Source organism: Vombatus ursinus, unplaced genomic scaffold (genome assembly GCF_900497805.2).
Source record: "Vombatus ursinus unplaced genomic scaffold, bare-nosed wombat genome assembly UNPS02014797.1, whole genome shotgun sequence".
NCBI lineage: Eukaryota > Metazoa > Chordata > Mammalia > Diprotodontia > Vombatidae > Vombatus > Vombatus ursinus.
In genome coordinates, this window is record NW_020954575.1 from 16,921,413 (window position 1) to 16,946,019 (window position 24,607).

General features: G+C 48.8%; 2 protein-coding genes across 3 annotated transcripts in view; both read left to right on the forward strand.

The window, feature by feature from the left end:
- The window catches only part of KAT2A (lysine acetyltransferase 2A), a 10,663-nt gene extending 4,083 nt beyond the window's left edge, over window positions 1–6,580 (forward strand). The window contains 12 exon segments of the mRNA XM_027870492.1: window positions 277–383; window positions 596–706; window positions 948–1,084; window positions 1,249–1,457; window positions 1,934–2,060; window positions 2,647–2,757; window positions 3,446–3,589; window positions 4,483–4,597; window positions 4,852–4,888; window positions 4,976–5,039; window positions 5,283–5,367; window positions 5,622–6,580. Of these exon segments, the coding sequence (XP_027726293.1) occupies window positions 277–383; window positions 596–706; window positions 948–1,084; window positions 1,249–1,457; window positions 1,934–2,060; window positions 2,647–2,757; window positions 3,446–3,589; window positions 4,483–4,597; window positions 4,852–4,888; window positions 4,976–5,039; window positions 5,283–5,367; window positions 5,622–5,815 (1,441 nt within the window). The 3' untranslated portion in view covers window positions 5,816–6,580.
- Window positions 6,581–7,432: 852 nt separating this feature from the next.
- Window positions 7,433–22,024, forward strand: DHX58 (DExH-box helicase 58). Of its 2 annotated transcripts, XM_027870574.1 has the most exons (13): window positions 7,433–7,579; window positions 7,906–8,081; window positions 9,311–9,512; window positions 9,815–10,005; window positions 14,592–14,708; window positions 16,682–16,808; window positions 16,940–17,131; window positions 17,489–17,745; window positions 18,215–18,364; window positions 18,985–19,146; window positions 20,268–20,458; window positions 20,735–20,831; window positions 21,646–22,024. In XM_027870574.1, the coding sequence occupies exons 2-13, from the start codon at window positions 7,914–7,916 to the stop codon at window positions 21,817–21,819; spliced, it is 2,028 nt and encodes a 675-aa protein (XP_027726375.1). In that variant the 5' UTR covers window positions 7,433–7,579; window positions 7,906–7,913; the 3' UTR covers window positions 21,820–22,024. The 2 variants fall into 2 exon arrangements, with proteins under 2 accessions (XP_027726375.1, XP_027726376.1); XM_027870575.1 differs by lacking the exon at window positions 7,906–8,081.
- Window positions 22,025–24,607: the final 2,583 nt, after the last annotated feature.

Consider the following 24,607-nt stretch of genomic DNA (forward strand, 5'->3'; position numbering starts at 1 on the left):
TTGTTTTGGTTTTTTTTTTTTTTTTTTTTGGCTTTGGAATTCCTAGTGCCTGGCATTTTATTGGTGCTTAATAATTGCTTGTTGAGTTGATTTGGAGTCTTCTGGTTCCAAATCCAGTGTTCTTTCCACTGTACTGTGTCATGGTAGCAATTCTGAAAAGGAACAGTCACTGAACGTCACTGACCATCCTGGTGGGGGCGGGGAGCAGTGATTGGTCCTCACAGACCCTCTTGTCCTTGAGGAACACGCCTCGTAACTGACTTGTTCCTTCCCCAGGTTCCTGTCCATGTTGGAGGAAGAGATCTATGGGGAAAATTCCCCTATTTGGGAATCAGGGTTCACCATGCCTGCCTCGGAGGGGCCACAGTTAGTTCCTCGGCCAGGTACCTAACTTTGTAGGGCTCCTAATCTTAGCAGTGCCCAAAGGGTAGGGCCCCCCTGGAGTCAGGAGGCGGGGGTTGGGGGCCTTATGTTGGGAAGAGAGACCTGAGTTTCTCTTTGACAGGTCGACTCCCTTCATGGTGGTGGTAGCAGGGGGAGGGGGTGATTGGTTCTCTACCCTAATACCTTGCTGCCTTCCTGCCCCCCCATTCAGCCACTGTCAGTGCTGCAGCTGTGCCAAGTGCCCCATTATTCACCCAAAGCCTGGGTGGCAGTAGCAGCAGCTCCCTTGGCCTGGACCCTGGAGGGGCAGAGCCCATGCCAGGTGAGTATACAGCTCCTAATCTCCGGCCCTTCCAACTGGACCACCTCTTTCCCTCAGCTAACACTTTCTGCCACTCTCTCCCTCCACTACCTCCCCTTCTGCACCATCCCCTTCCACTACCTTTCTCCCCAGGGATCTCTGCTTTCTCCATTTCCTGTTACAAATCTGCTCTGTCTGTGTCTGTGACCGTTTCAAGTTCTAATGGATCTCTCCATCCCTTCCCTCCAACTTCCTGTCCTAGGTGAGAAGAGGAAGCTTCCTGAGAACCTGACCCTGGAAGATGCAAAGCGGCTTCGAGTAATGGGGGACATTCCAATGGAATTGGTCAATGAGGTCATGTTGACCATCACAGACCCTGCAGCCATGCTTGGGCCTGAGGTATTGGAGTGTGGGTGTAGGGAGCTGCTGACCTTGGCAGGGTGGAGGCAGTAATCAATATCAGCCCTGGTATCTTGGTCAGGGAGCAAGCAAGAATGGCCACCTCCCATCATGTTGGAGACCACTAACTGTGTCCCCTCTGCCTCTCATTCTGCCCCACTCAGACCAGTTTACTCTCAGCCAACGCAGCCCGGGATGAGACTGCTCGGCTGGAAGAGCGTCGTGGGATCATTGAGTTCCATGTCATAGGAAATTCACTGGCACCAAAGGCCAATCGGCGTGTACTGCTCTGGCTGGTTGGGCTGCAGAATGTTTTTTCTCACCAGTTGCCCCGGATGCCCAAAGAGTACATTGCCAGGCTTGTGTTTGACCCGTGAGTCGCCCTTGGCCCTTTAACCTTGATCTCTGGCCCCTAGGAATCCCGTCATCCCTCCACTCACCCTGGGAAGGCCCTTCTAAAGAATATGCATGACCCCTGATCTCACAGAATGACCCATGTGCCCCACGAGAGGGCTCACCCCCGTGACCCTTACTGGCTTCATACCTCCCTTCCTCTTTTTCCCTATCCCATTCTATTCTCTAAGCTTTGATGATAGTCTGTCCCCTGACCCCAGTTTCCTAGAGGTGGCCCCTTTCCACCTCTCCACCTAATCACTGAGGAGAGAGGGTGGGGAAGAACTCCTGCCTGGTAGCCCCAGGAAGGCTGAGAGGTTGGCCTCCCCATTAGGAGGCCTGCCTGGCTAATGCAGAGTTGAGGGGACCTGAGCCTTGATGAAGGGTTTTCTGGAGCAGTGACAATGCACCTCCCACCGATTCTCCCCTTCCCTACCTCCCATTCCCTACCCCAAGGAAGCACAAGACATTGGCCCTCATCAAAGATGGACGGGTCATTGGGGGAATCTGCTTCCGAATGTTCCCCACCCAGGGCTTCACGGAAATTGTCTTCTGTGCGGTCACTTCCAATGAACAAGTCAAGGTGAGACGCCCTCCCCTTTTGCTCTGTTTCCTAAGCCTCCAACCCTGGAATCCCCTCCTGGCAAATTCATTCCCTCCCTTTTTGTCTTCCCTGCCCCTCAACTCCCCACAACTCTCTTCTCTGCACATTCTCGAACATCAGCCCTTCCTGACCCAGTTCAAGTTAGCAAGTCTTTATTAAGCCCTGGCTGTGTGCTGGGCACCATGTTCAGAGTGGAGATACTGAGACAGATGAGATGGCTCTTCTCTTCAGGGAGGGGCAGCAACATAGACCCAGATCAGAAAATGCAAAATGTACACAAGATTTTGGGATAATTTGGGAATAGGGCAGAGAGCACTAATAATGGAGGACAGGCCTCTCCCACCTGTGCTGGCACTCCAGCTGAGCCCTAGAGAGATGGAGGTGAGGACGAGGTGTATGCTGTGTCAGACCCATGGCCCTCCTGCCGCATATCATCCCCTTCACCCCCTCCCTCCAAACACACTTCCTTCCTCTTCTGAACTCTGCCCCCTTGCCCTGGGATGCCAGGTCCCCCTCCTCTTTCCTGGAGTGACCCTCTCCTGACTGGTGACCCACCTCCCCTCAGGGATATGGGACACACCTCATGAACCACCTGAAGGAGTATCACATCAAGCACAACATCCTGTACTTCCTCACCTACGCGGATGAGTATGCCATTGGCTACTTCAAAAAGCAGGTGACTCCAGACTCTGGTCCCTGCCTCTCGCTTGCTTGGGCCATGTGTCCTCACATCCAGTGGCAGGCTTCACTTCATGCCCTTCCCTTTGGCAGGAGTGGAGGTGGGTCTTTATTTGGCGCCTTAGATTTCCCCGAGGCGAGGTAGGGATGCCCTTCCCTCCCATCGTGAGCTGTGTCATGGGGCCCAAGTCCTTCAGGCCTGCCCTGCTGAAATCTCAGTGTCCCATGCCCACCAATAAGATTGAAGCTCCAGAAAGACTGAAGATCTTTTTGGAGGGGAAAGAGTGTGGAGAGGTGCATCTGACCAATCACAGAGTGACCACTGAGCACTGAATGGAGATGCAGAGGGTGAGCACGTGGTCCTTGGCCCAGGCCCACACACCCTGCTGGCACGGGACTTTGTTTTTTCCCTGGCCCTGCACTGTGTCAGTGTGGGGAACTTCTGGTATGGAAGCTCTTTTACTGTCACAGCTTGGCAACTAATTTGTAGCAGTCTCAGAGAATTGCTTGGGGTGTGGAGAGATTCAGTGATTTTCCTGGAGCCACATGGCTAGAATGTGTCTGAGGCACAATTTGAACCCGGGTTCCTGACTCCAAAGCTAGCTTTCTAACCACTGTTCCAAAGAGCTCCTTTACTTGCTTCCTTGTTGATGACAACCTGTTCAGTGATGGTGTACCTGCCCCAGGGTTTCTCCAAGGACATCAAGGTTCCCAAGAGTCGCTACCTGGGTTACATCAAGGATTATGAGGGGGCCACGCTGATGGAGTGTGAGCTGAATCCCAGAATTCCCTATACTGAACTTTCCCATATCATCAAGAAGCAGAAGGAGGTAGCGCTGTGTGGGGGGGGGGGTAGTGGGGGGCTAGGATTGTGAAAGAATGTAAGGGGATGGAGGACTTGGGTCACTTGAACCCCAGCCTGGAGGGGCCTTTTCTTTGATTCTGCCAGTCCAACCAAGCCTGATGCCCCACTGCTCATCTTTTTTGGGCCCCCAGTTGTTCTCTGCTTTGATGGACACTCACCCTTTTCTCCCCTTCCAGACCTGAGCCACAGTTGAGTTTACTAGTTTATGCACAAGGCAATAGTCAGTCTTGCCTGCAGGGGTAACTGTCAAGCCTTCAGTGTATCAACTGCTCTATATTCCTGTGTCCCCTGGGGTTTGGGAAGCGCCCACAAGTTCGGGTCACCATCTTTGGCCCCTCTTCTAGATGTGCTCTTCCCTCCTTCCTCCCAGGGTACTTGGAAGGAATAGGTGAGAGATGGCCCAAGTTCCACCCTTCTGTAGAAAAAACAGGAGGCTTTGGAGACCAGGGCTCTGCTCCCTACCGCTCCCTTCATTTTGCCCCCTCGCTGAGTCAGCCAGGGGCCTGGGTATCAAAAATAAATTATACCTACCCTTTGAGAATGCCTTCTATCTCCTGAAATGATGTTTCATCATAATGAACTCTCTAGCTTCTCTTTCTGCTCTGTTGGTGAAGGGACAGGAGGTAGGGGGAGTTATGGCTTACTACCCATATAAAGTCACTTCCACTCTCTGAGACTCAGTTTCTTTTTCTGTAAAGTAAGGCAGTTGGACTTAGAAGATCTCTAAGGACTTCCATGTTTAAATCCTAGGACATCTTGGTTCTTGGGAGATGAAGAGCCTTTTCCCTTCTATACCTAAGGGAGGAGATTGGGGAAAGGGGAGAGGCTGAGGCCCTCATTCCACTTCTCACCCTACAGATAATCAAGAAACTGATTGAGCGCAAACAGGCTCAGATTCGGAAGGTGTACCCGGGGCTCAGCTGCTTCAAGGAGGGTGTAAGGCAGATCCCTGTGGAGAGCGTCCCTGGCATCCGTAAGTGGTTGGCATCGGAGCTACCCGGGGGGCAGCACAGGGTAGAGTGCATAGGTTTGGAGATGGCCAGTAGGGGTAGGACGGAGTACATGCCAGCTTTGGGGACCAGAAGAGAGGGCAGGGGATTCTTTCCCCAGTTCCATTCCCCGCCCCTCCCAGATCAGTTTCCAGAGACATTCTGGGACAAAAGCTGTGACGCTTGACTCATTCTCACCTTGCCTGCTCTAACTGTGATACCCTGCCCCATTTTTCAGGTGAGACTGGATGGAAGCCACTGGGGAAGGAGAAGGGGTGAGTGTTGAGTGGACACTGGGGACCGGGGTGGTTGAGGGGGCGTTGAAGGGCTTTAGACTGTCCCTTGTCCCTGTCCCCACACAGGAAGGAGCTCAAGGACCCTGACCAACTCTATACAACCCTCAAAAACCTGCTGGCTCAGATCAAGGTATGGGAGACACAAGCCTCCCCCCCCCCCCCAAAAAAACCCAAGACAAACCTCCCAACTTCCCACGCTAGGTTTCTGCACTAGGGTAGGGATTGAGATGGAGAGCTAGGTTCCCTAGCTGTTGCGCTAAGTAACCTTTACTGGGAGAGAAGGAGGAAGTGGGGATGAGGGGGTCCTCTTTTGATTTGCCTCATTAACCCTGCCCCAGTTCCTTCCAGGTCATCTGTCCCTTTCCCCCTACAGACTCACCCCAGTGCCTGGCCCTTCATGGAGCCTGTGAAGAAGGCAGAGGCTCCAGATTATTATGAAGTCATCCGCTTCCCTATTGGTGAGACCGCTGGTCACCTCTCTGTCCTCAAATCCTTCCTCAGCTTCCCCTTCTCTCCTCAGATCGGTCTGGATTCCCCGGAAGCCCTCAGCTGCTGTCCTCTCACCGTGCCCCCCAGGCTTCCCCCTCCCACCCCATTGGACCAACAGGATTGCCCTGGATGAGGCATTGGAGGAGCCGCCCTCCCCATTGTAACCCTTGGGGTGCCCTTCTCTCCCTTCCCTCAGCATCTCACACACATCCCCCCCCCCCAGACCTGAAGACCATGACGGAACGTCTCAGGAGCCGCTACTATGTGACCCGGAAGCTGTTTGTGGCTGACCTGCAGCGGGTGATCGCCAACTGCCGAGAGTACAACCCCCCCGACAGCGAGTACTGCCGCTGTGCCAGTGCCCTGGAGAAATTCTTTTATTTCAAGCTGAAAGAAGGGGGGCTCATCGACAAGTAGGGGACCCCTGCTGGGTTTCGCAACCTGTCTGCTACTACCCAGCTCCTAACCTTGGGGCTCACTGATGATTTGGGGGACTACTAGAAGGCTCCCCAACCTGTCCCCTGACTTGGGGGGCTTACAAGTAGGGAGACTCCACCAGGCTCCCCAAACTGCCTCCTACTTTTCAGCCTCTTGACCTTGGGGGCTCATTGCCAAGGAGGGGGCCCCCCCACTGGGCTTGACCTTGGAGGCTCATCCGCAAGGCGGGGGCCCCCTGTCTTTCTCAGTCCTTCTCCCTCCACCTTTAAGTTCTGGACCCAGACTCCCCCCAGACCTGCCTGTGTCTCTTTCACCTATGGGAGGAGTGGGCAGAGGGGATGGTCTTCCGTGACTGTCTTGGAATCCCCCCCTTCTCCCCCCCTCCACCAGTGTAGGCCCTTGCCCTAACCCAGATCCCTGTCCCGTTCCCAAACCACAGCATTGTGTCTGCCTCGAGGACACATCATAGTCAAAAGGTTCTCAGTCCCAGTTCGAGGGCCCTGCAGGATGGGGCCCACTCTGTTCTGTGGCTCCCCTCCTCCGCTGCAGCCGGCGCCCTGGGCTTTGGGGGCCAAGGGCTGACTGCTGTCTTGGTGTGTTGGGGGGGTTAGGAATGGGTGCGGCTGTCACATGGGGGTGCCCAACCCCTTCCAGCCATCACCTGTTCCCTCGTAGGGATTTGTGCCCTCTGCATTTGCCCCACATGGGGACAATAAAACTCTGAGGTTGTTGGGTTTTTTCCAATGGTCTGTGGGCTGTGCTTCATTCTTCATCTCCCCTGGCTGGCGAGTCCCTCCTTCTGGGTGTTGGAGGGCTGCCACCGCAAGGCGCCCCCCCCCCCGACTTATCACCTCTGATAAGGAGCAGCTGCTTCAGGCCTGCACAATACTGCTGAAGGATTTCCTCTATGTACAAAAGATGTTTTCCTCTACATTTTTCATGCCAAATCCTTTGGCGTGGCTGGAGGGCCGTAAGTGGCCCGCAGGCCGTGGGTTGTGCAGGTGGGCTGTGTGCTCACATTCCACCCGCATGCACATGCTTACTGTTCTACGAGGTCTGACCCAAAGACCCAAGAGCTTCCTTCTCCAAATAGTCTAGTGGCATTGAAACGAGCGGCATCAGAAGCTCGGCATGTTTTGTTTCTGGATCCAGGTCAGGGGTTGGGGACTTGTCTGGAGGGATGGTTCCCAGGGGAGCAGATACTTTTACCTCAGCTGCTCTTGAGTAGTAAAGGGATAGGGCACTGAGGCCGGCCCTCGTCCCTGGAGAAGGACAAAGTGAGGCCCGGAGGGAGGTTGGTGGTGGGTCTAGTCTTCAAGCTTGGCTCCTCCAGGTTCCTAGAATTCCAGTCCACTGAACCAGGGACAAGCTTAACAAGGCATGAGGTAGGGGGAGCCTGGGAGGCACGGTCAGAGTGCAGCAGCTGAAGGCTGGAGGGGAGTCTGATAAGACAGATTTGAGGAGAGAAGGGGAATCTGAGGAAGGATTTGATGACAGATGTGATGTCACCAGTGACCTCACCAAAGGGGAAAATCCCAACTCTCACGAGGTTCTGACCAATGAACGTCTGGCCAACTACCCTATTGCTGAGTTTCACTTTCAAGTTTCATTTCTGAGCAAGGAGGAATGAGCCTGGATTAAGCTCTGTCAGCCGGCTCTTTCAGAGGCTCAGGCAGTGGGCTGGGGGGACCTTGTGCCAGAGCCTGGGAACTCTCTACTTTGGAACAGAATCTCAGCTCCCAGGTTTGCATTCTGTCCCTGACCCCCAGATCCTTTCCACATAGTGGGTCCTGTGCAGCTTTGGGCTGAGGTAATGCCCCAGTGCAGGGTCGGGGTGGTTTTAAAGAGTAGCTGTACATTTTCACCAAGTAAACAGGTTTCCCTAGTACCCTTTCCTCCAACCCTGGCTGGAGATCGGAGTAGGGAAGGAGGCAGGGGAGTCCAGAGGGATGAGGGCTGGGGGGTAGGGGGTGGGAGTAGGGGGGGGGGCAGAGAGTTTGAGATCTGGGCTAAAGATAAGTGAAATGGAGAGTCCAGCCTATCCCCCAGCCCGCTTTTCCTCACCTAAGCCACAGGAATGGCGCTCCGGTCATATCAGTGGGAGGTGATCCTTCCTGCCCTGGAGGGCAAGAACATCATTGTGTGGCTCCCCACGGGCGCGGGGAAGACCAGAGCTGCTGCTTATGTGGCCAAGAGGCACCTGGACATGGTGGATGGGGCTAAAGTGGCCGTGCTGGTCAACAAGGTGATGTTCCAGGACCTTCAACCCATCCAGTGACTCACCTGCTTCTCTTATTAGCTGGAGTCTCTTACTCCTTGAGCTTTCGTTCAGAAATTCTGTGCCCTCCTCACCCAACCTAGGTCCCAAATCTAAATTCTGGTGCCGTGAACTGCAGGTCAGAAATTTAAATGCCCTATATATAGCTTTGGACCCCTGGGTCCTGGTATTTACTTATCTAACGAAGATTTATTGAGTGCCCGTTGTATGGAAGGGCCTATGCTAGGCATGGTGCTCGAATCTGGCAAGGAGGGGAGTGGGCTATCCATTTTTCTGTCTCCCCACTTCAGTGTTCCCTATCTCCCAGCAGCTACCCTTTCCATGTCAGCTAGGTGGTGCTGTGGTTATAGATCTGGACTTGGAAGCAAAAAGACCCGAGTTCAAATTTTGCCTCACATACTTACTAATCTGTGACCCAGGGCACATCACTTAGTCTCTGAAGCCTTAGTTTCCTCATCTATAAAATGGAATTAATAATAGCAGTACCTCTTTGTTGTGAGGATCAAATGAAATTTTTAAAATAAGACTATATTATGTAGTAAAATATAATAGATTTAAAGTTTGCAAAGATAATACTTTGCAAACCTTAAAGCACTATATAAATATTAGTATTTTTACTACTACTGCTACTACTACTGCTGCTATTACTACTGCTACTACTACTACTGTTACTATTACTACTAGTATTACTACTGCTGCTACTATTACTGTTACTATTACTGCTACCACTACTATTACTATTGCTGCTATTGCTATTACTATTATGTATACAATATATATTATTTATATAACCATATATATTTTACTATTACTGCTGCTGCTGCTACTACTACTACTACAGCTGCTACTACTATATAGCTAGCTTTATTATGTCCCACCATTTTCTTTGAGGGACTTTGTAGTATAATGGAGTCAGAAGACCTGGATTTGAATCTCAGCTCCCCTTCTTACTGGGCAATTTTTAGCAAATCACTTAACTCCTCTAGGTCTCAGTTTCTAAATCTGTAAATTATGAATCATTATTTGCATAGCCTACCTCACTTTGGGAGACTAAGGAAAGCCCTTGGCAATCCCTGGAGCACTATGAAAATTGGTTTTATTATTCCTGTGCCCACCTCGACCCTCCCTCCCCCACCCCCAATTTTCCTGCTCTCATCTCCATGTCTTCCTATCTTTGTACCTTCCACACTCCCAAGGTGTACCTGGTAACCCAGCATAAGGAAGAATTCAGTCAGATGCTGGGCCCCAAGTGGAATATTGTCACAATGAGTGGGGACAGCGGCCCCCGAGCTGGCTTTGGACATATGACCCGCATCAATGACCTTGTCATCTGCACAGCTGAGCTGCTGCGCCTGGCCCTGATCAGTACTGAGGAGGAGGAGCACGTGGAACTCAGCGGTCAGTGAGAAGGGGATAAGGGATGGTGGACAGGCGGGACTGGGGGACAGAAAGAGTTTGATATACTTCTGTTTGGTTGACATTTACACTGAAACCACTCCCCTCCTTCCATCTCCCCAGAAGCTGATGTCCTTTGTAGGCAAAAGGGCCACCCCACCCCCCAAGTCCTTCCTATCTCATTTCTCTTGAGTGGAGCCTCCTTGGATTAACCTGTAGTTAATCCACAATGTCTCCCCATTCTCAGCTGACCACTTCCCTGATTTCTTTCCTTCTCTCATACCCTCCCCCAACCTCCATTTCAGCCTTCTCCCTCCTGATAGTAGATGAATGTCACCATACGCAAAAGGACTCTGTCTACAATGTCATTTTGAGCCACTACCTGGAAAGAAAACTTCAGGGGGCCAGGAACCTGCCCCAAGTGCTAGGCCTCACTGCTTCGCCTGGAACTGGGGGAGCCACTACCCTGAAGGGGGCCAAAAAGCACATCCTACAGGTCAGTCTGCAGGGAAACACTTCAAAGATGCTCCCTTTAATACTGCTGCCTGGAAGTGTCACCCCCAAATATTCTAATCCCTTCCTTAAAGATCTGTGCATCCTTTTGGACTCCTTGATCTGGGACTGTTCCACTAAGATTTCTTTCTTACTTTTTTTTTTTTTTTTTGGTGAGGCAATGAGATTAAGTGACTTGCTCAGAGTCACACAGTTAGTAAATGTTACATGTCTGAGGCGGGATTTGAACTCAGGTCCTCCTGACTCCAGGGCCAGTGCTCTATCCACTGCACCACCTAGCTGCCCACATCAGACTTTTAATCCAGAGGCCCAGGGTTCAAGTACCCCATTCAAGGGAGAAGCCTTTCATTTTAGAGGGCAGCTAAGCCATAGTGCATAGAGCGCCAGATCTGGAGTCAGAAAGACTCATCTTCCTGAGTTCAAATCTAACCTCAGACATTTATTAGCTGTGTGACCTTGGGCAAGTCACTTAACCTTGTTTACCTCAGTTTCCTCATCTGTAAAATGAGCTGGAGAAGGAAATGGCAATCCACTCCAGTATCTTTGCCAAGAAAACCCTAAATGGAGTCACAAAAAGTTGAACACAACTGAAAAGACTGAACAAAGTTTTGATTCCTCAGAGATGTGATTTAAAGTGGAAACAATGCTAGACTTAAAATTAGAGGACCCAGTTTCAAATCCTAGTTCTGTGTCTTTGACCATGGGCAAGTTACTTCCCTTCTCTGGGCCTCAGTTTCCCCTTCTGTTAAATGAAAGGATTGGATTGGATGATCTCTAAGGTCCTTTCTAGCACTCGATCTAATTCCCTGTCTTCTGACAGTTTTAGCCAATGAGATCTTGGTGTTCCATGATTCACAGCCCTATGACATTATCATTTGTGTCTTTATTTGTTTTTGCTTTCATCTAAATCTGTGATATCATTTGTATGTTGGTTGTTGTTGTTATTCAGTTGTTTTGGTAATGTCCAGCTCTTCGTGACCCCATGTGGGGTTTTCTTGGCAAAGATACTGAAGTGGTTTACCATTTCCTTCTCCAGCTCATTTTACACATGAGGAAACTGAGGCAAACAGGGTTAAGTGACATACTCAGGGTCACATAGCTAGTAAGTGTCTGAGGCCAGATTTGAACTCAGGAAAATGAATCTTCCTGACTCCAGGCCTGCCACTCTACTGTGCCACCTAGCTGCTCTGTTCTCACTATACTCAAGTCTTTTTAATATTTATTTGCAGTACATGAACACACCATGAGTGTGGAACTGAGTCAAAGGCTTTACAAGTAATCAATAAAGACAATACAAATGTCATAGCAGCTTTCCAGGCAGCTCATTTAATAATTACCTGATTGACAAAACAGTTGTTCTTTGCAGCCCTGGGAGTTTTGGGCAGACCTTTTTGCTTTTCAGCCAATATGTTGTTTTCTAGTAAGCACTTTTAGATTTTTTTTTTCATGATACAAGCTGTGATGCTTTTATATAAAGTACCCAAGTGGATAATTGACCTGTATTTGGAGAGGTCACTGGCATTCTTGTTATTTAGTAATTATGTGATGCCCTCTGTTAAGAAAAGTAAAGGAAACCACTTCATGTTCTGATGAGAAGTTTCAACCTCCTGGGAGAATATAACAGTAATTATTAATGAGCCTTGATATCCTGATTTATGTCTTTTTTGTCAAAGTATGCTTGTGTTTTGTGTTTAGCATTTCTTTCGTGAATAGGAAATAAATCTCTGTCCCACACCAAAAAAAAAAAAAAAAAAAAAAGCAGAGGAGACTGGCATAAAGTCCTTTATTAGCAATTCATTAGAAATTCACTGTGAAACATTTGGGCTAATGAGAGTGGATCTTATCAGGTCTCATGGCTTTCCAGGCTCACAGAAGATAAGGTAGAGTTTATTACCTACCTTGACTGAACCGTTCTGCCATTCATTATAATAATGGGGGGTTTTGAGTTTGATTGGGTTGGAATTCTTGTGTCCATGTAAACAACTAGACATTTTCCACATCCTCTTCAGGGGTTCCCTGTCTCCTCTGATGTCTTTGCTTCTCAAACTTCTTTGGTCAAGTTTTTGATTGATGTTGAGTTGTCTGTCTTGTTCTTTTTGCTGCTTTGATTCCTCTTATCGCCATCAACTTCTGATTTTTTTTTCTTTGTGAGAAAGTTCTTTCCCATCCAAGTCCTTGGCCCTGTTAAATGGTTCAACATCAGAAATCGATATGGTTTTATCCCTGGAAAGGGCATTAAAGAAGAAGTCTTATCATCTACTTTGCTGCTGTATCCTGAAGACCATGAAATCTTTCCATCTGACTTGTAGCTGAAATCTTCTATATGTTTTGTTCCCTCCGTTAGAATGTGAGCTCCTTGAAGGCAAGGACCATCCGACTGTTCTATTTGCATTCCTACTGTTTAGCACACTACTCGACACATAGTAAATGATTTTTCATTCCTTCATTCAATTGTCAATTAAAGGAATCTAGCATTTTTAGTTTGCTTTGTAAACTTAATTTTATTTTTTTTTCAGTTCATTAAAGGTGGATACTTCATATGCCTCCCACCTTTTCCTCCTCCCCCCAATTGAAAAAGAAAAAAAAAAACCCTTGCAACAAATATGCATAGTCAAGAAAAACTAATTTCCACATTGGCCATGTCCAGGAAAATACATCTCAGTCCATACCTGGAGTTCATCTCTGTGAGGAGATGGGGAGCTTGAGTGCTTTGCTATCATGATTGGTCATTGTGTTGATCAGTTTCCCCTCCTTTCTTTATAAAGAGGGTGGTGAGAGAAAAGGTGTGAGCTCAGCATCATTGCCTCAGGTTTGCTGTAATCTGCTTCTGCTCCCCTGGCCCTCTTTTATATCTTCCACCCAGAGCCCAGTGACGGGATCTTAGCCTTCCTTTCCTTTTAGACCTTCTGTCCTCCGTGGTGAGAGTTTATTTAGCTCAGAACAAATATCTCCCTCAATCTTCTCTTCCTCTAATTCCCTCTTCTCCCTTTCCACCTTTCCCTCCTGTTTCCCTGTTGAATGAAATGCACTTCTATATCCAACAGTGTGTGTATATATTCTTCCCTCTTTTGACCAATTCATATGAAAGCGAGGTTCAGATGTTACCTGTTCCCCCAGCCCTTCTTTCTGGTTAACATAGGGTTCCATTTGCACATCCCAATTATATATGTGTGAGGTCATTTCCCCTACCTTTCCTCTTCCTTTGTCCCCTTCTTATTTACTTTTGCTGCATGGATTGTTATCATTATCACCTTCATTATCTTCTTGAACAGCAGCATCTTCATGAGCAGTATCATCATCATCATCTTCATTATCTGCATCAAAATCTTCATCATCAGCATCTTCATCTTCTTCATCATCATCATCAGCAGCAACAGCAGCATCTCATTCTCATTTCTTAAATGACATTTAGATAGAGATGGTCTCAGGACAGGTTGCTGTCCTACTGTTGTGGTTTAATATTCTGTGGACTCTTGCCCAGGAGGGCAAGATAACTGCCTTTTCTTTTTTTTTTGTTAGGGGGGGTGAGGCAATGGGGTTAAGTGACTTGCCTAGGGTCATACAGCTAGTAAGTGTTAAGTGTCTGAGGCCAGATTTGAACTCAGGTCCTTCTGACTCCAAGGCTGGTGCTCTTACGACTACCACCAAGCTGCCCCAAGATAGCTGCTTTTTGTAATTGAAGAAAAATGGCAGGATATGAGCTCATGCTTTTCAGGCTCACTGCAAGCATCCCTAGAACACCTGAGGTAGCAGACAGGATGATGGGGATAACATCGTGCCTCATGTTTCTCCCGCTTCATGATTATACTGATGATCTGAAATTAAGAGAGGCACTGTGGAGCAGTGGATAAGGCACTGGACCTGGACTCAGGAAAACCTGGGTTCAGATCCAGTCTCAGACACTTCCTAGCTGTGTCACCCTGGGCAAGACTTTTGACCTTTCTGAACCTCAAGCAGCCATGAGTTGAAGGCATTTTTGATTTAGTTAGGGAAACAGCATGTGCACATAGAAGCAAACAATATATATTATATATAGTTTTTATATCTATGTACACATATGTACAATATATATGAATATAGTGTTATATATGCAAATGTGTATACGTATATGTGTACATACATGTATATGCATATATATTGTTATATACAGATGGAGTACATAGCAACATATGTGTATGTGTGTATATACATATATATCGTATCATGTGTCATTTGGAAGAAATATAATTGGAAAATTATAATCTATAATCTATGTCAGGTGCAAGAGGCAGGCACTAACAGCTGGGGGAAGGAGAAGATATCAGGGAAGGCTTCGTGCCAAAGGTGGCCACTGATCTGTAAGAGACGGAAGTGAGCAGGAAGTGCACTCCAGGTATAGGGAACAGCTTGTACAAAGACATGGAGGTTGGAACCGAGATGTCCTGTGGGAGTACAGCCAGTTTGACTGGAGCGAACAAAGGGGAGTTGTAAGTCTGGAAAGTTAAAGACGAGTTGCTGTTTGCTTGGGTAGAGAGCGTTCCCATGAAGGTGAAGTAGTATTGACATTATAAGTTTTATCTCCCCCTCTAGCTCTGTGCCAACCTGGACACCTGTCAAATCGTGTCACCCCAGAAGCACCGTGAACAGCTGGAGGAGCAGAATCCTCAGCCCTCTAAGCGTTATGAGCTGAGCCAGGAACGGAACCCGGTATGTGCATGGTAGGGGTACTGGGGAGGAGGAAGGGGAGCACAGGAGGCCCCCAGGGAGGCCAGGACATAGTTCTGTATATATGTGAACTTCAAAGTCTAGCATTCTTTCCCCTACCCTACCTAGGGGTCTACTGCGGTAACTCTTGAAGACTCTAGATACTAAGCAATTAAAACCAGGATTAAGAATACTTCAAAGAGGGGGCAGCTAGGTGGCGCAGTGGATAGAGCACCGGCCCTGAAGTCAGGAGGACCTGAATTCAAATCTGACCTCAGACTAAACACTTGACATTTACTAGCTGTGTGACCCTGGGCAAGTCACTTAACCCCAATTGCCTAAAAATTTAAAAAAAAAATACTTCAAAATACCAATACAATGTTTGGGTCTAGTTGTACTAGAGGTAAAAAGGATCCGAGAGTATTCTGGAGCCAGCAAATAACACTTGGGAGTACCAATTGTATATTCATTTTCAGAATTTACAGCTTAGAAATCAGCAATTGTTTATAAGTGAGGGCATAAGTTACTGTTTTGTTGATTGTCTAGACTTAAGAAAGTGAAGGAGAAAATGTCAGTGATACAATTAAACTTAAAGTGTGTCCTGATACATTTTTTCTTTCCTGGAGTCAGTTGTTAAACATTTCCTAGCACAACCTGTATTAGTTATTATACCCTATTACATGGTATTACATATTACATATTATGTCCTATACATATTACCATATAAGTATTAGTACAAGGAATAGTTTCCAGATCCATCACAGACCCCAGACCTATTGATGGCCCCTAAAGAGCCCATACCTGGAAAGAAAGAGCCCCCTTTGTTATGAAAGAGGACACTGAGCCCCAGAGAGGGTAAGGGGCTTGCCTGGGGCCTCATGCTGAATTAGTGGCAGAGCCTAGGTTTCCTGGCTCCCAACCCTGGGCTTTCTCTCACACATATTACACACACACACACACATACACACACACACACACACACACACACACACACACAGAGTCTCCCTTTATTCCTTTTTCTCTCTGTGCCCCTGTGGAGAGATGGAAACAGAAGGACAGAGACAGAGGCAAGGAGTGACTGAGTGAAAGATGGGACAGATAAGGAGAAAGACAGAGGGTCAATTATGTTTCACTCTCTCCCTCTGCCTCCACCAGGGGGTCAGGGCTGCTTCTACAAAGAAGACTGGGGAAAGTACATGGCTGCCTCTGGTGCAACAAGGTGGATGGGTGCGCTGAGGCAAGAGCCCATGGGGAATGCTGTTTGCTATAAATGCACACCTTTTAAAAAATTTATGTTGATAGCTTTTGTTTTTCTGCCACCTTCATTTCTAAACATATCCGTCTCTCTCCCCTACCTAGAGAACCAGCCCTTATGACAAACACCAGAGGAAGAAAGGTGGGGGGTAGAGGGGAGGTGGGGGTAGAGCAATTTAGTAAATCAAACCAGCTCATACATGAAGTCTGACAGCAGTGCCATGTTCCATGCCCAGAGTTGCCCATGTGTATAAAGAAGGGAGGGTAGTATGCCTTTGTGTGTGTATTGCCTGTCTTTTTTCAATGATAGAATATGAGCTCCTTGAGATAGCAATTATTTCATTTTGTCTGTCTTCCTAGTCCTAGCACAGTAGATGACATACAGCAGGACTTTCAATAAATACTGGTCGAGTGATTGATGTTAGAAAATCCTGTCCTCCATGGCACTTGGGCATTTCTTTTATGTTTTATGGTAGTGGGATCAAGGCCTGCCTGTGACCCATGCTAGCTGTGTGACCCTGGACAAATCACTCTCAGTGCTCTTGGCAACTCTTTAATACTGAGTTTCAGACTAAGTGCCGATCACAATTATTGAATGCCTATACTTGGTTCAGGGTGACCTCCCCCCAGTCTGTGGGTAAGTTTCCCTCTGCATGTACGTGTTTGTTTTGGGGGGGTGGGAGCCTCAACTTAATCCCCGCCCTGCTCCCTTACCCACCCAGGACCCATTTGGAGACCTGCTGAAGAAGCTCATGGGTGAAATCCAAGACAGACTCGAGATGCCAGAGCTGAGCCGGGACTTTGGGAGCCAGAGATACGAGCAGCAGGTGGTGGAGCTGAGCAACGAAGGTGAGAGAGAAGATGAGGAGGCTGGGGTGGAGGCCTGGGGGTGGCCATTTCCAACCCTGCCTGGGGCTGGAGCACCTTCTGACCTGGATTTCTATGTCTCACTTCCGCCCCCTTGGCCTGTGGCCGGCCAGCTGCGGAGCAGGGCCACCTCCAGCAGAGGGTGTTTGCCCTGCATCTGCGGCAGTACAATGACGCGCTGCTTATCCATGGCACTGTCCGGGCGGTGGATGCCCTGACCTCACTGGGGAGCTTCTATGCTGAGGAGCGTATAAGGAAGGTCAGGGTCCTCCCTGTTGAAGGCTGGCTGCTGCGCCTGTTTGATGGTGAGCACAGGGACGGGAGCAGGGGGCAACCTTGCCCTGGAAATGAGATATGGCTGCAGGAGAATCACCTCCCCGTTCAGGCCTTTGCAGTCCCCTGGACAGATGCCCAGGAGCTAGGGGTGGGAGAGGCAGGACAGCAGTTCCCTAGGCTTCCATGCTCAGGGACAGTCCCAGGAACAAGAAGGCCATTCCAGAAATCCCAGGGATTGGTCAGGGAAGGGCCAAGGGTCAGAGAGAGTTTGTTCTCCTGTCCCTCTCCCTCCCACCCCATTCTTCTTTATCCATTTCAGACTATTCATGCCCCCAGACCCCTCAGGTGGCCTCCCCTGACCTCCAGTTGGTGTCTGCCCCTTACAGAGCACCAGGAGGCACTAACTTTACTGGCAAGTGATACCCGCTTTGAAAACCCAAAGCTGGGAGACCTGGAGCAGATTCTGCAGGAGCAGTTCAGTACCCCAGAGCCTTCCCGTGGCATCATATTTACCCGGACCCGACAGAGTGCTCACGCTCTCCTCCTCTGGCTCCAGGAGCAGCCTAGACTCCAGCAGCTGGGCATCAAGGCCCAGGTGCTAACTGGGGCCGGCCACAGCAGCCAGACCACCCACATGACCCAGGTGCACACCTGTATGTATGGAGGGGTGGGGGTGCTACGCTGTGAGAGGTACCATGACCTGATGGGACACTGTGTGAGAGGGGACGGAGTCAGGGTGCCACTAGGGAGAGGAATAGAGCCAGGGGAGAAATAGGGAATGGGAGAAAGGGATGGAGCCAGAGGGAAATGAAGAGAGGCACAAGGGGACACTGAGGGAGATGGACAGTGACCAGGGAATACCAGAGGAAAGAAGCAAAGGTTTGGAGGTCACTAGCAGAGCCTGAAGGGATACTGGGGGAGAGGGGCAGGGGCTGGGTGAAAATGAACAGAGAAGATATAATAGAGTGAGCGGAATGAAAAGAGGAAAAGGATTGGAAGTCATGTGGGAGTGAACAGATTTAGTCGGGACAGGACCAGAGGAGCTGAGGAAGAGGAGGTGAAGAGGTGGGTGGTCAAAGCTCCCCCTCACATCCTAAGTCTTCCATCCCCAGAGAGAGCAGCAGGAAGTGATCCAGAGATTCCGGGCTGGTACCCTGAACCTGCTGGTGGCCACTAGCGTGGCTGAGGAGGGGCTGGACATCCCTCACTGTAACGTGATAGTGCGCTATAGCCTCCTAACTAATGAAATTTCAATGATCCAGGTACCTTCTTTGTCCTGAGAGAATCCCCTCTCCATCACCTGCTGGGCCCCACCTCCATGAGATCTGCTCCCCAAATATACTCCCCCAATATCTCCTCTTTGAAATACTCAGACCCCACAAAGATGCCTCTTCTGGGATCCCCCTCCTGCCTGGAATTTTCCTAATTGTCCTTCTCCCCACCTAAGGTCCTTAGGGGCTCTATTACACTGAAGGGGGCACTTCCCTGAGCTGTCATTGGGAGTTATTATGCCCTCTTCATTTGGGGGTTGGAGTGTGGGTGGGTTAAGAACATTCCACCTCAAGTATAGTTGTTTTGAGAGTATGGCTAGCCAATTCCCCAGACAGCCTCACCTGTGCCCTCATTTCATGGTGGGGGTAGGTGGAAACATTCCCTGCCCCACCCCAACCCCAGGAGAAGGCAATGGGGGTAGGCATACCCTGGTTAAAAAAAAGCTACAACATCCTGGTCATGGCAGTCCTGACCAGTAAAGGGAACAGCAGACTGGAGGGCCACTATGGGAGAAAGGGAACCTGCCCTGGACCTCACTCTCGTTAGGGCTCTCCTCTTCTGGGGGATTTGTCCCTTCATCTTGCTCCCAGCTCCCTGACTTCCTCCCCAGGCACGGGGCAGAGCCCGGGCAAACCAGAGTGTGTACTCATTTGTGGCGGGCCAAGGGAGTCGGGAGCTACGTCGGGAACAGACCAACGAGGCACTGGAGGCCTTGATGAAGCAGGCAGTGACTGAGATACAGAGAATGGAAGAAACCGAGTACAAAGCTGAGGTCAGGACCAGAGAGGGAGGTGACTCAGAGGAAGGGGTGGGAGGGGAGGGAGTGATCGAGGAAGGAGATTCAAGTCTGCTGCAAGGCGGGAAGTGGACTACTCCCATCTGGTTTCTTTTATTCCTTCCCCTTCCTCTGCTTTTCTTGATCATTGCTACTGGCCTGGACTTCTAGGGGGAGACCCCTTTATGTATTAGTCAAGAATACTGTGGGATATATCAGCTTAGAAAGATGATTCAATCTCGGGTCTCATTAGCAGAGGAAGACTGTCCAGAATGAGGAAGGTGACTGGCCAGCCATATTTTGCCCTGGTCAGACCACATCTGGAATAGTGTTCTTTCTATTACTACTAGAATTTATGCCTCTGTCCCCAACCCTCTTTCCCCATGCCCTCTTCTTTGCCCCTGTACCCCTCCTGGCCCCCTGACAAGGCCCCTAAGATGTCTTCCCTCAATCTCTAGCTGTTGCTTTCCCTAAGGAGAGTACAAGGAGGTGCTGGCACTGCTATTGTCAAGTGATGTCCACTTTGAGGACCCAAATCTGGAGATGCTGGAGTGGATACCCAGGGGAATAGGTTCCTGCAGGCTTGACAATCTGGAACCCATACACATGAGGACAAGCAGGATGTCAAGATATAGGAGAAGCAGTGAAGAAATTGGGGAAATTATTCCAAAGAAGACTATTAGGGGAAGGAGGACAGATGTGACAGCTGTCTTCAAGCATTTGAAAGGGGAAGAGGGATTAGATTGGTTCTGGCCCAGAGGACAGGACTCTCGAGCAAGGGTGGGCATTGCAAAGAGGAGATTTCAGCTCTCTACGTAGAAGACTTCCTAACAATAAGAGCTGTCTGAAAGCTGAATGGATTGTTTCAAGAAGTAGTGAGTTCTCTATCACTAGCTGAGGAAGAATTAAGGAACAGGAGAGGGGTAGGGAGAGGGGATACTGGGAAAGAGAAGGGAAGGGGCCAGGTAAGTTGAAATGATCTGGATACATTGTAAATGAGATGCAAATAAACCCATAATTATGCTAGTCTGTTTCTTCTCAAGGATGGGACACACTCCTGAAGTTGGTGTCCCGTGATGCTGACCCTCACCCTATATCTCCCCACTCCCTTACCCCAGATCCTGATCCTGCAGCTGGAGGCTGTGAGCCAGCGCAAGGCCCAGGCTGCTTTGAAGATGGACCAGAGGACAGAGTTCCAAGCAGACACAGTGAGGCTTCTTTGTACCAACTGTGATGAGCCTGTGGGCTATGGCAGTGACCTGCGGAAGGTGGAGGGCACACACCATGTCAATGTGAACCCCAATTTCGTGTGAGACCCTGAGAGGCACTCTGAGGAAGCGGGGCTGGTTGGGGATGGGAAGGGGCATGGAAAGGAGTTAGGAATGGGCAGAGATCAAGGGGGTTATTGAGACTTGATGGGTCTGGGAAGGTACCAGTGGGGCCCTTGACAGGGGAGATGTCAGCCTGATGCTGAGGAGTAGGTGAGGGGGAGCCTAGCTCTTAAGAATGAGAATGAGTTGTTGGGGGTGGAGAGAGGGAAGGAAAATAGGAAAGTTATACTTAACCCACTCAGTTATCTTATCAGTTTCTACTACAAGACTTCCCCCAAACCTGTGACCATTGACCGAACCTTCAAGGACTGGCAACCCGGAGGTTCCATCAGCTGCAGGAAATGTGGAGAGGTAGGTGCAAGATGTGACTCTATCCAGTAGCTTCCTATGGATTGAGGGAGGGGCTATTTCCTCTTTCATCTGTCCTGACCTGGGTAGAAGTTAGAGAGTATGGAGGAAGAGAGAATGAGACTATTTTCAGAGACAGCTTAGGATAGTGGAAGGGCAGCTAGGTGGCATAGTGGATAGAGTACTGAACTCATCTGCCTGAGTTCAAATCTGGCCTCAGATGCTAGCTGTGTGACCCTGGGCAAGTCATTCAACTCTGTTTGCCTCAGTTTCCTCATCTGTAAAATGACTTGGAGAAGAAAATGGCAAACCACTCCAGTATCTTTGCCAAGAAAACCCCAAATGGGGTCACAAAGAGTCGAACATGACTGAACAACAACTTAACTTTAGGATAATGAAAAGAGATAGGATTTAGAATCAAAGGATGAGGGGCAGCTAGGTGGTGCAGTGGATAGAGCACCAGTCCTTGAATCAGGATGACCAGAGGTCAAATCCAGCCTTCAACACTTAACTAGCTGTATGAGCTGCTAGGCAAGTCACTTAACCCTCATTGCCTAATTTAAAAAAAATAAATAAAAGGATAAAAAAATGAGCTTTGCCACAAGGTCTGTGTGACCTTGGAAAAGTCACCTAACATCTGGCCCAAGTTTTCTCATTTGTAAAATGACAACAAAAGTGGTCTTTAAGGTCTTTTCAACTCTGAATCCTCTGATCCATCCCTGCTCTCAAGAGTTGGTCAGGCTGACCTCTTTCCTAAACCATTCCCTCATCTCACACACATACATATACACACACATCTGTCCTACTACGCCCACAGGCATGGGGTCTGGAAATGATCTATAAGTCAGTAAAACTGCCTGCCCTGAAAATTCGGAGCCTGGTATTAGACACCCCTGGAGGACGACGGAAGGTGAGACAGTGGTCCAAGGTGCCCTTCCAGGTGGCTGACTTGGACTATCTCCGGGACTGTGACTCCCAGCTGACCAAATAAATAACCGGATGAAGGCAGCCCCAGCTCACCAACCGTCGTCCAGTGGTCCATTGACTTACCTCCTGCCTACTTGAGAGGGTGGTGACTGGAGGGACACAGGAGACCTGCCTTAGTGTTATCTGTGTATCTGAACAGCCCTCATTTATCAGCACAAACCCTTTTCTCCCTTCTTTTGTTGTAAATAAACAACTGTTTTTTCGTTGCAGCTGGACTTCTCTCTCTCTCTTTCTCTGGCCGTGGGGATTTGGGTAGGACTGGGGGGGAGGTTCGGGGAGATGGAGGGAAAGGACAATATGGCACAGTGGGAAGATCACTGAGTTTTGGAGTCAGACGATCTGGGTCAGCTCCCATCTCTGCAATCTCCTAGCAGCATGACTTTGGAAACATTACTTTCTCCCTCTGGTTCTCAGTTTCCTTCTCTGTTAAATGAGGAGGGTTGAAATAGATGATGACTAAGTATCATTCTCACTCTAAATCTTGTGATGGATTGCAGCTGGTTTGGGAAAGGATTGGGGTAGGGGAAAGGGAGATGTCATGTCATCATGGGAAGAGCATTGGACGGGAAATCGAAACCTGGTTTTGAATCCCTACTTGGACACACGCTAGCTATTTGACCAATCAGTCAGTCAACTCAAATTTATTAAGTACCTACTATGTGCTGGGCAATGTGCCCTTCCTATGAATCCCCAGGATTCATAGGAAGGTAAAAGACGGTCCCTGCTCTCAAAGACCCTACAGTCTAATGGAGGGGACAACATGCAAATGACTATGTACAAACAAGTTGTAGACAGGATAAAGGAGTACTCTACAAAGGGAAGGCACTGGAATTAGGGGGGATTGGGAATGACTTCCTCTAGAAGCTGAGACTTGAAGGAAGCCACGAAGCCCATGTGAGGAGAGAATATTCCAGGCATGGGGGGACAGCCAGCCAGTGAAAATGCCCTGAGCGGAGAGAGGGAGTATCTTGTCAATTATCTATCTCTAAGCTTCAGTTTCTGCAGATGTAAAATTGGAGGACAAAGGTTATATGCACTACCTCCCTTACAGGCTTGAGGAAAGCCATTTGTAAAACTTCAAACACTAGAAATTTATTTGTAAAACCTGTCATTTTCCTGATAGACACCAGAGGGCAGTGCCTCCCCCAACCTAGAGCCTGACAGGTTCCCATGCCTACTTCCAATGAGTCACCAGCTGTCTTGTCCCCACCTCCCTTCCCCCTTCGCCTCCTGGCCCTCGATCAGCTGGAGCATCCCAATCAGGGCACCTTGCTGTCCAGCCACTGAGGGGTGTGAAGCAGCTGGACTGACCCACCGCTGGCATAGTTGGGGGGATGTTTCTGTTGCTGCTGTTCAGTTGTTTTCAGTCATGTTTGACTCTTTGTGACCCCATTTGGGGTTTTCTTGGCAAAGATACTGGACTGGTTTGTCATTTCCTTCTCCAGCTCATCTTACATATGGGGAAATTGAGTCAACATGGTTAAGTGACTTGCTCAGGGTCACACAGCTAGTAAATGTCTGAGGCTAGATTTGAATTCAGGAAGATAAGCCTCGCACTCTATCCGCTGTGCCACCTAGCTGCCCCAGTTGGGTGTATAAGGGAGGGTAAAATGTTTCATGGGCTGGTGAGCTTTTGTCCTGCCAAGAGGAAGGCTCATACATAATGGGTGAAACTGCTGGGGAAAATGGAGGCAATTCCATACTCACCCAATGCCAGGGGCAAAGCAAGACCTACCCACAGTCTTCCTCTATCTGGAACTTCTCTCCCCTCTTCCCTGACTCTTTGAAGCCTTACTCTTCTCTGCTCCATCCCTGATCCCTTGCTTCCCCTGTCCCAAGTTAAGGAGGGGAGCAGGAAGAATTATAGAATCATAGGTTTTGAGTTCAAAGTGACCCTTGAGGGTAATGAGTTCAGTCTCCTCATTTTACAGATGAAGAAACTGAGGCCTGAAAAGTTAACCAGCTTGCCCCAAATCACAAAAGTAGTCGAATGTCAGAGCTGGGATTTTGAGCCCAAGTCCACTGACTCTGAATCCATTGATTTTTTTTTCTATTTCAGCATTGTTTCCAGTTTAACTTGCTTATTTTAAATAAGGAAACTGAGGTACAAAAAAAGCACAGGGATTGACTCAACATCATAGGATCTAGAACTGGAAAGGTCTCTTTGCTGTTCCCTGGATTCTAAGGGTGAAGAGACTTATCTAAGATCTCACAGGTAGTAATTAGCAAAGCCAGGATTCAAACCCAGGACCCTTGACTCCAAAATCAGCCCTCTTTTCCAGCAATATCACACCACTAGTATTTGTGAGAGCCAACATTCAAACTCTAGGCTCATGACTCCAAGTTCAGTACTCTTTGCATCATTCCCAGGACAAAAGGGTTCTAGTTTATTGCTCAGGAAAGAATGCAGTCTGGAAAGGGTAGTTCTTGCTTTAGAGCTCTCTCCTCACAGGAGAGAAATCTGAAAAAGCTAAAGGACATGGTTTGGAGGAAGCCTGAGCACCTGTCCTCACATCCAGAGGGAGTCAATCTGGAAATGACTTGGTCCAGCCAAGGCTGCTGGGGACCCTATAGGGGAAACCCAATGGCTGGAGTCCAGAGCCAGAGTCAGAGAGCTAAGAGGTCAAAAGGAAGAGAGACCTCTCTGGACCTCAGTTTTCTCGTATGTAAAAAAAGGTGGTTGAAGTGGATGATCTCTGAGATCTCATCCAGTTCTGAATCCATTATCTTATGTTGTTCTCCCATTTCCGCCATGAAATCTTCCTCCTCAGATCTAAGAAGAAATAGAGATA

What these genes read in the sequence shown, in the direction of transcription:
- DHX58 (XM_027870574.1), top strand. Translation starts at nt 7,914, where the DNA reads ATGGCGCTCCGGTCATATCAGTGGGAGGTGATCCTTCCTGCCCTGGAG. An exon ending in CCAAAAAGCACATCCTACAG is followed by an intron (nt 10,006 to 14,591) that starts GTCAGTCTGCAG and finishes CTCCCCCTCTAG; the next exon opens with CTCTGTGCCAACCTGGACAC. An exon ending in AAACCGAGTACAAAGCTGAG is followed by an intron (nt 19,147 to 20,267) that starts GTCAGGACCAGA and finishes CCCTTACCCCAG; the next exon opens with ATCCTGATCCTGCAGCTGGA.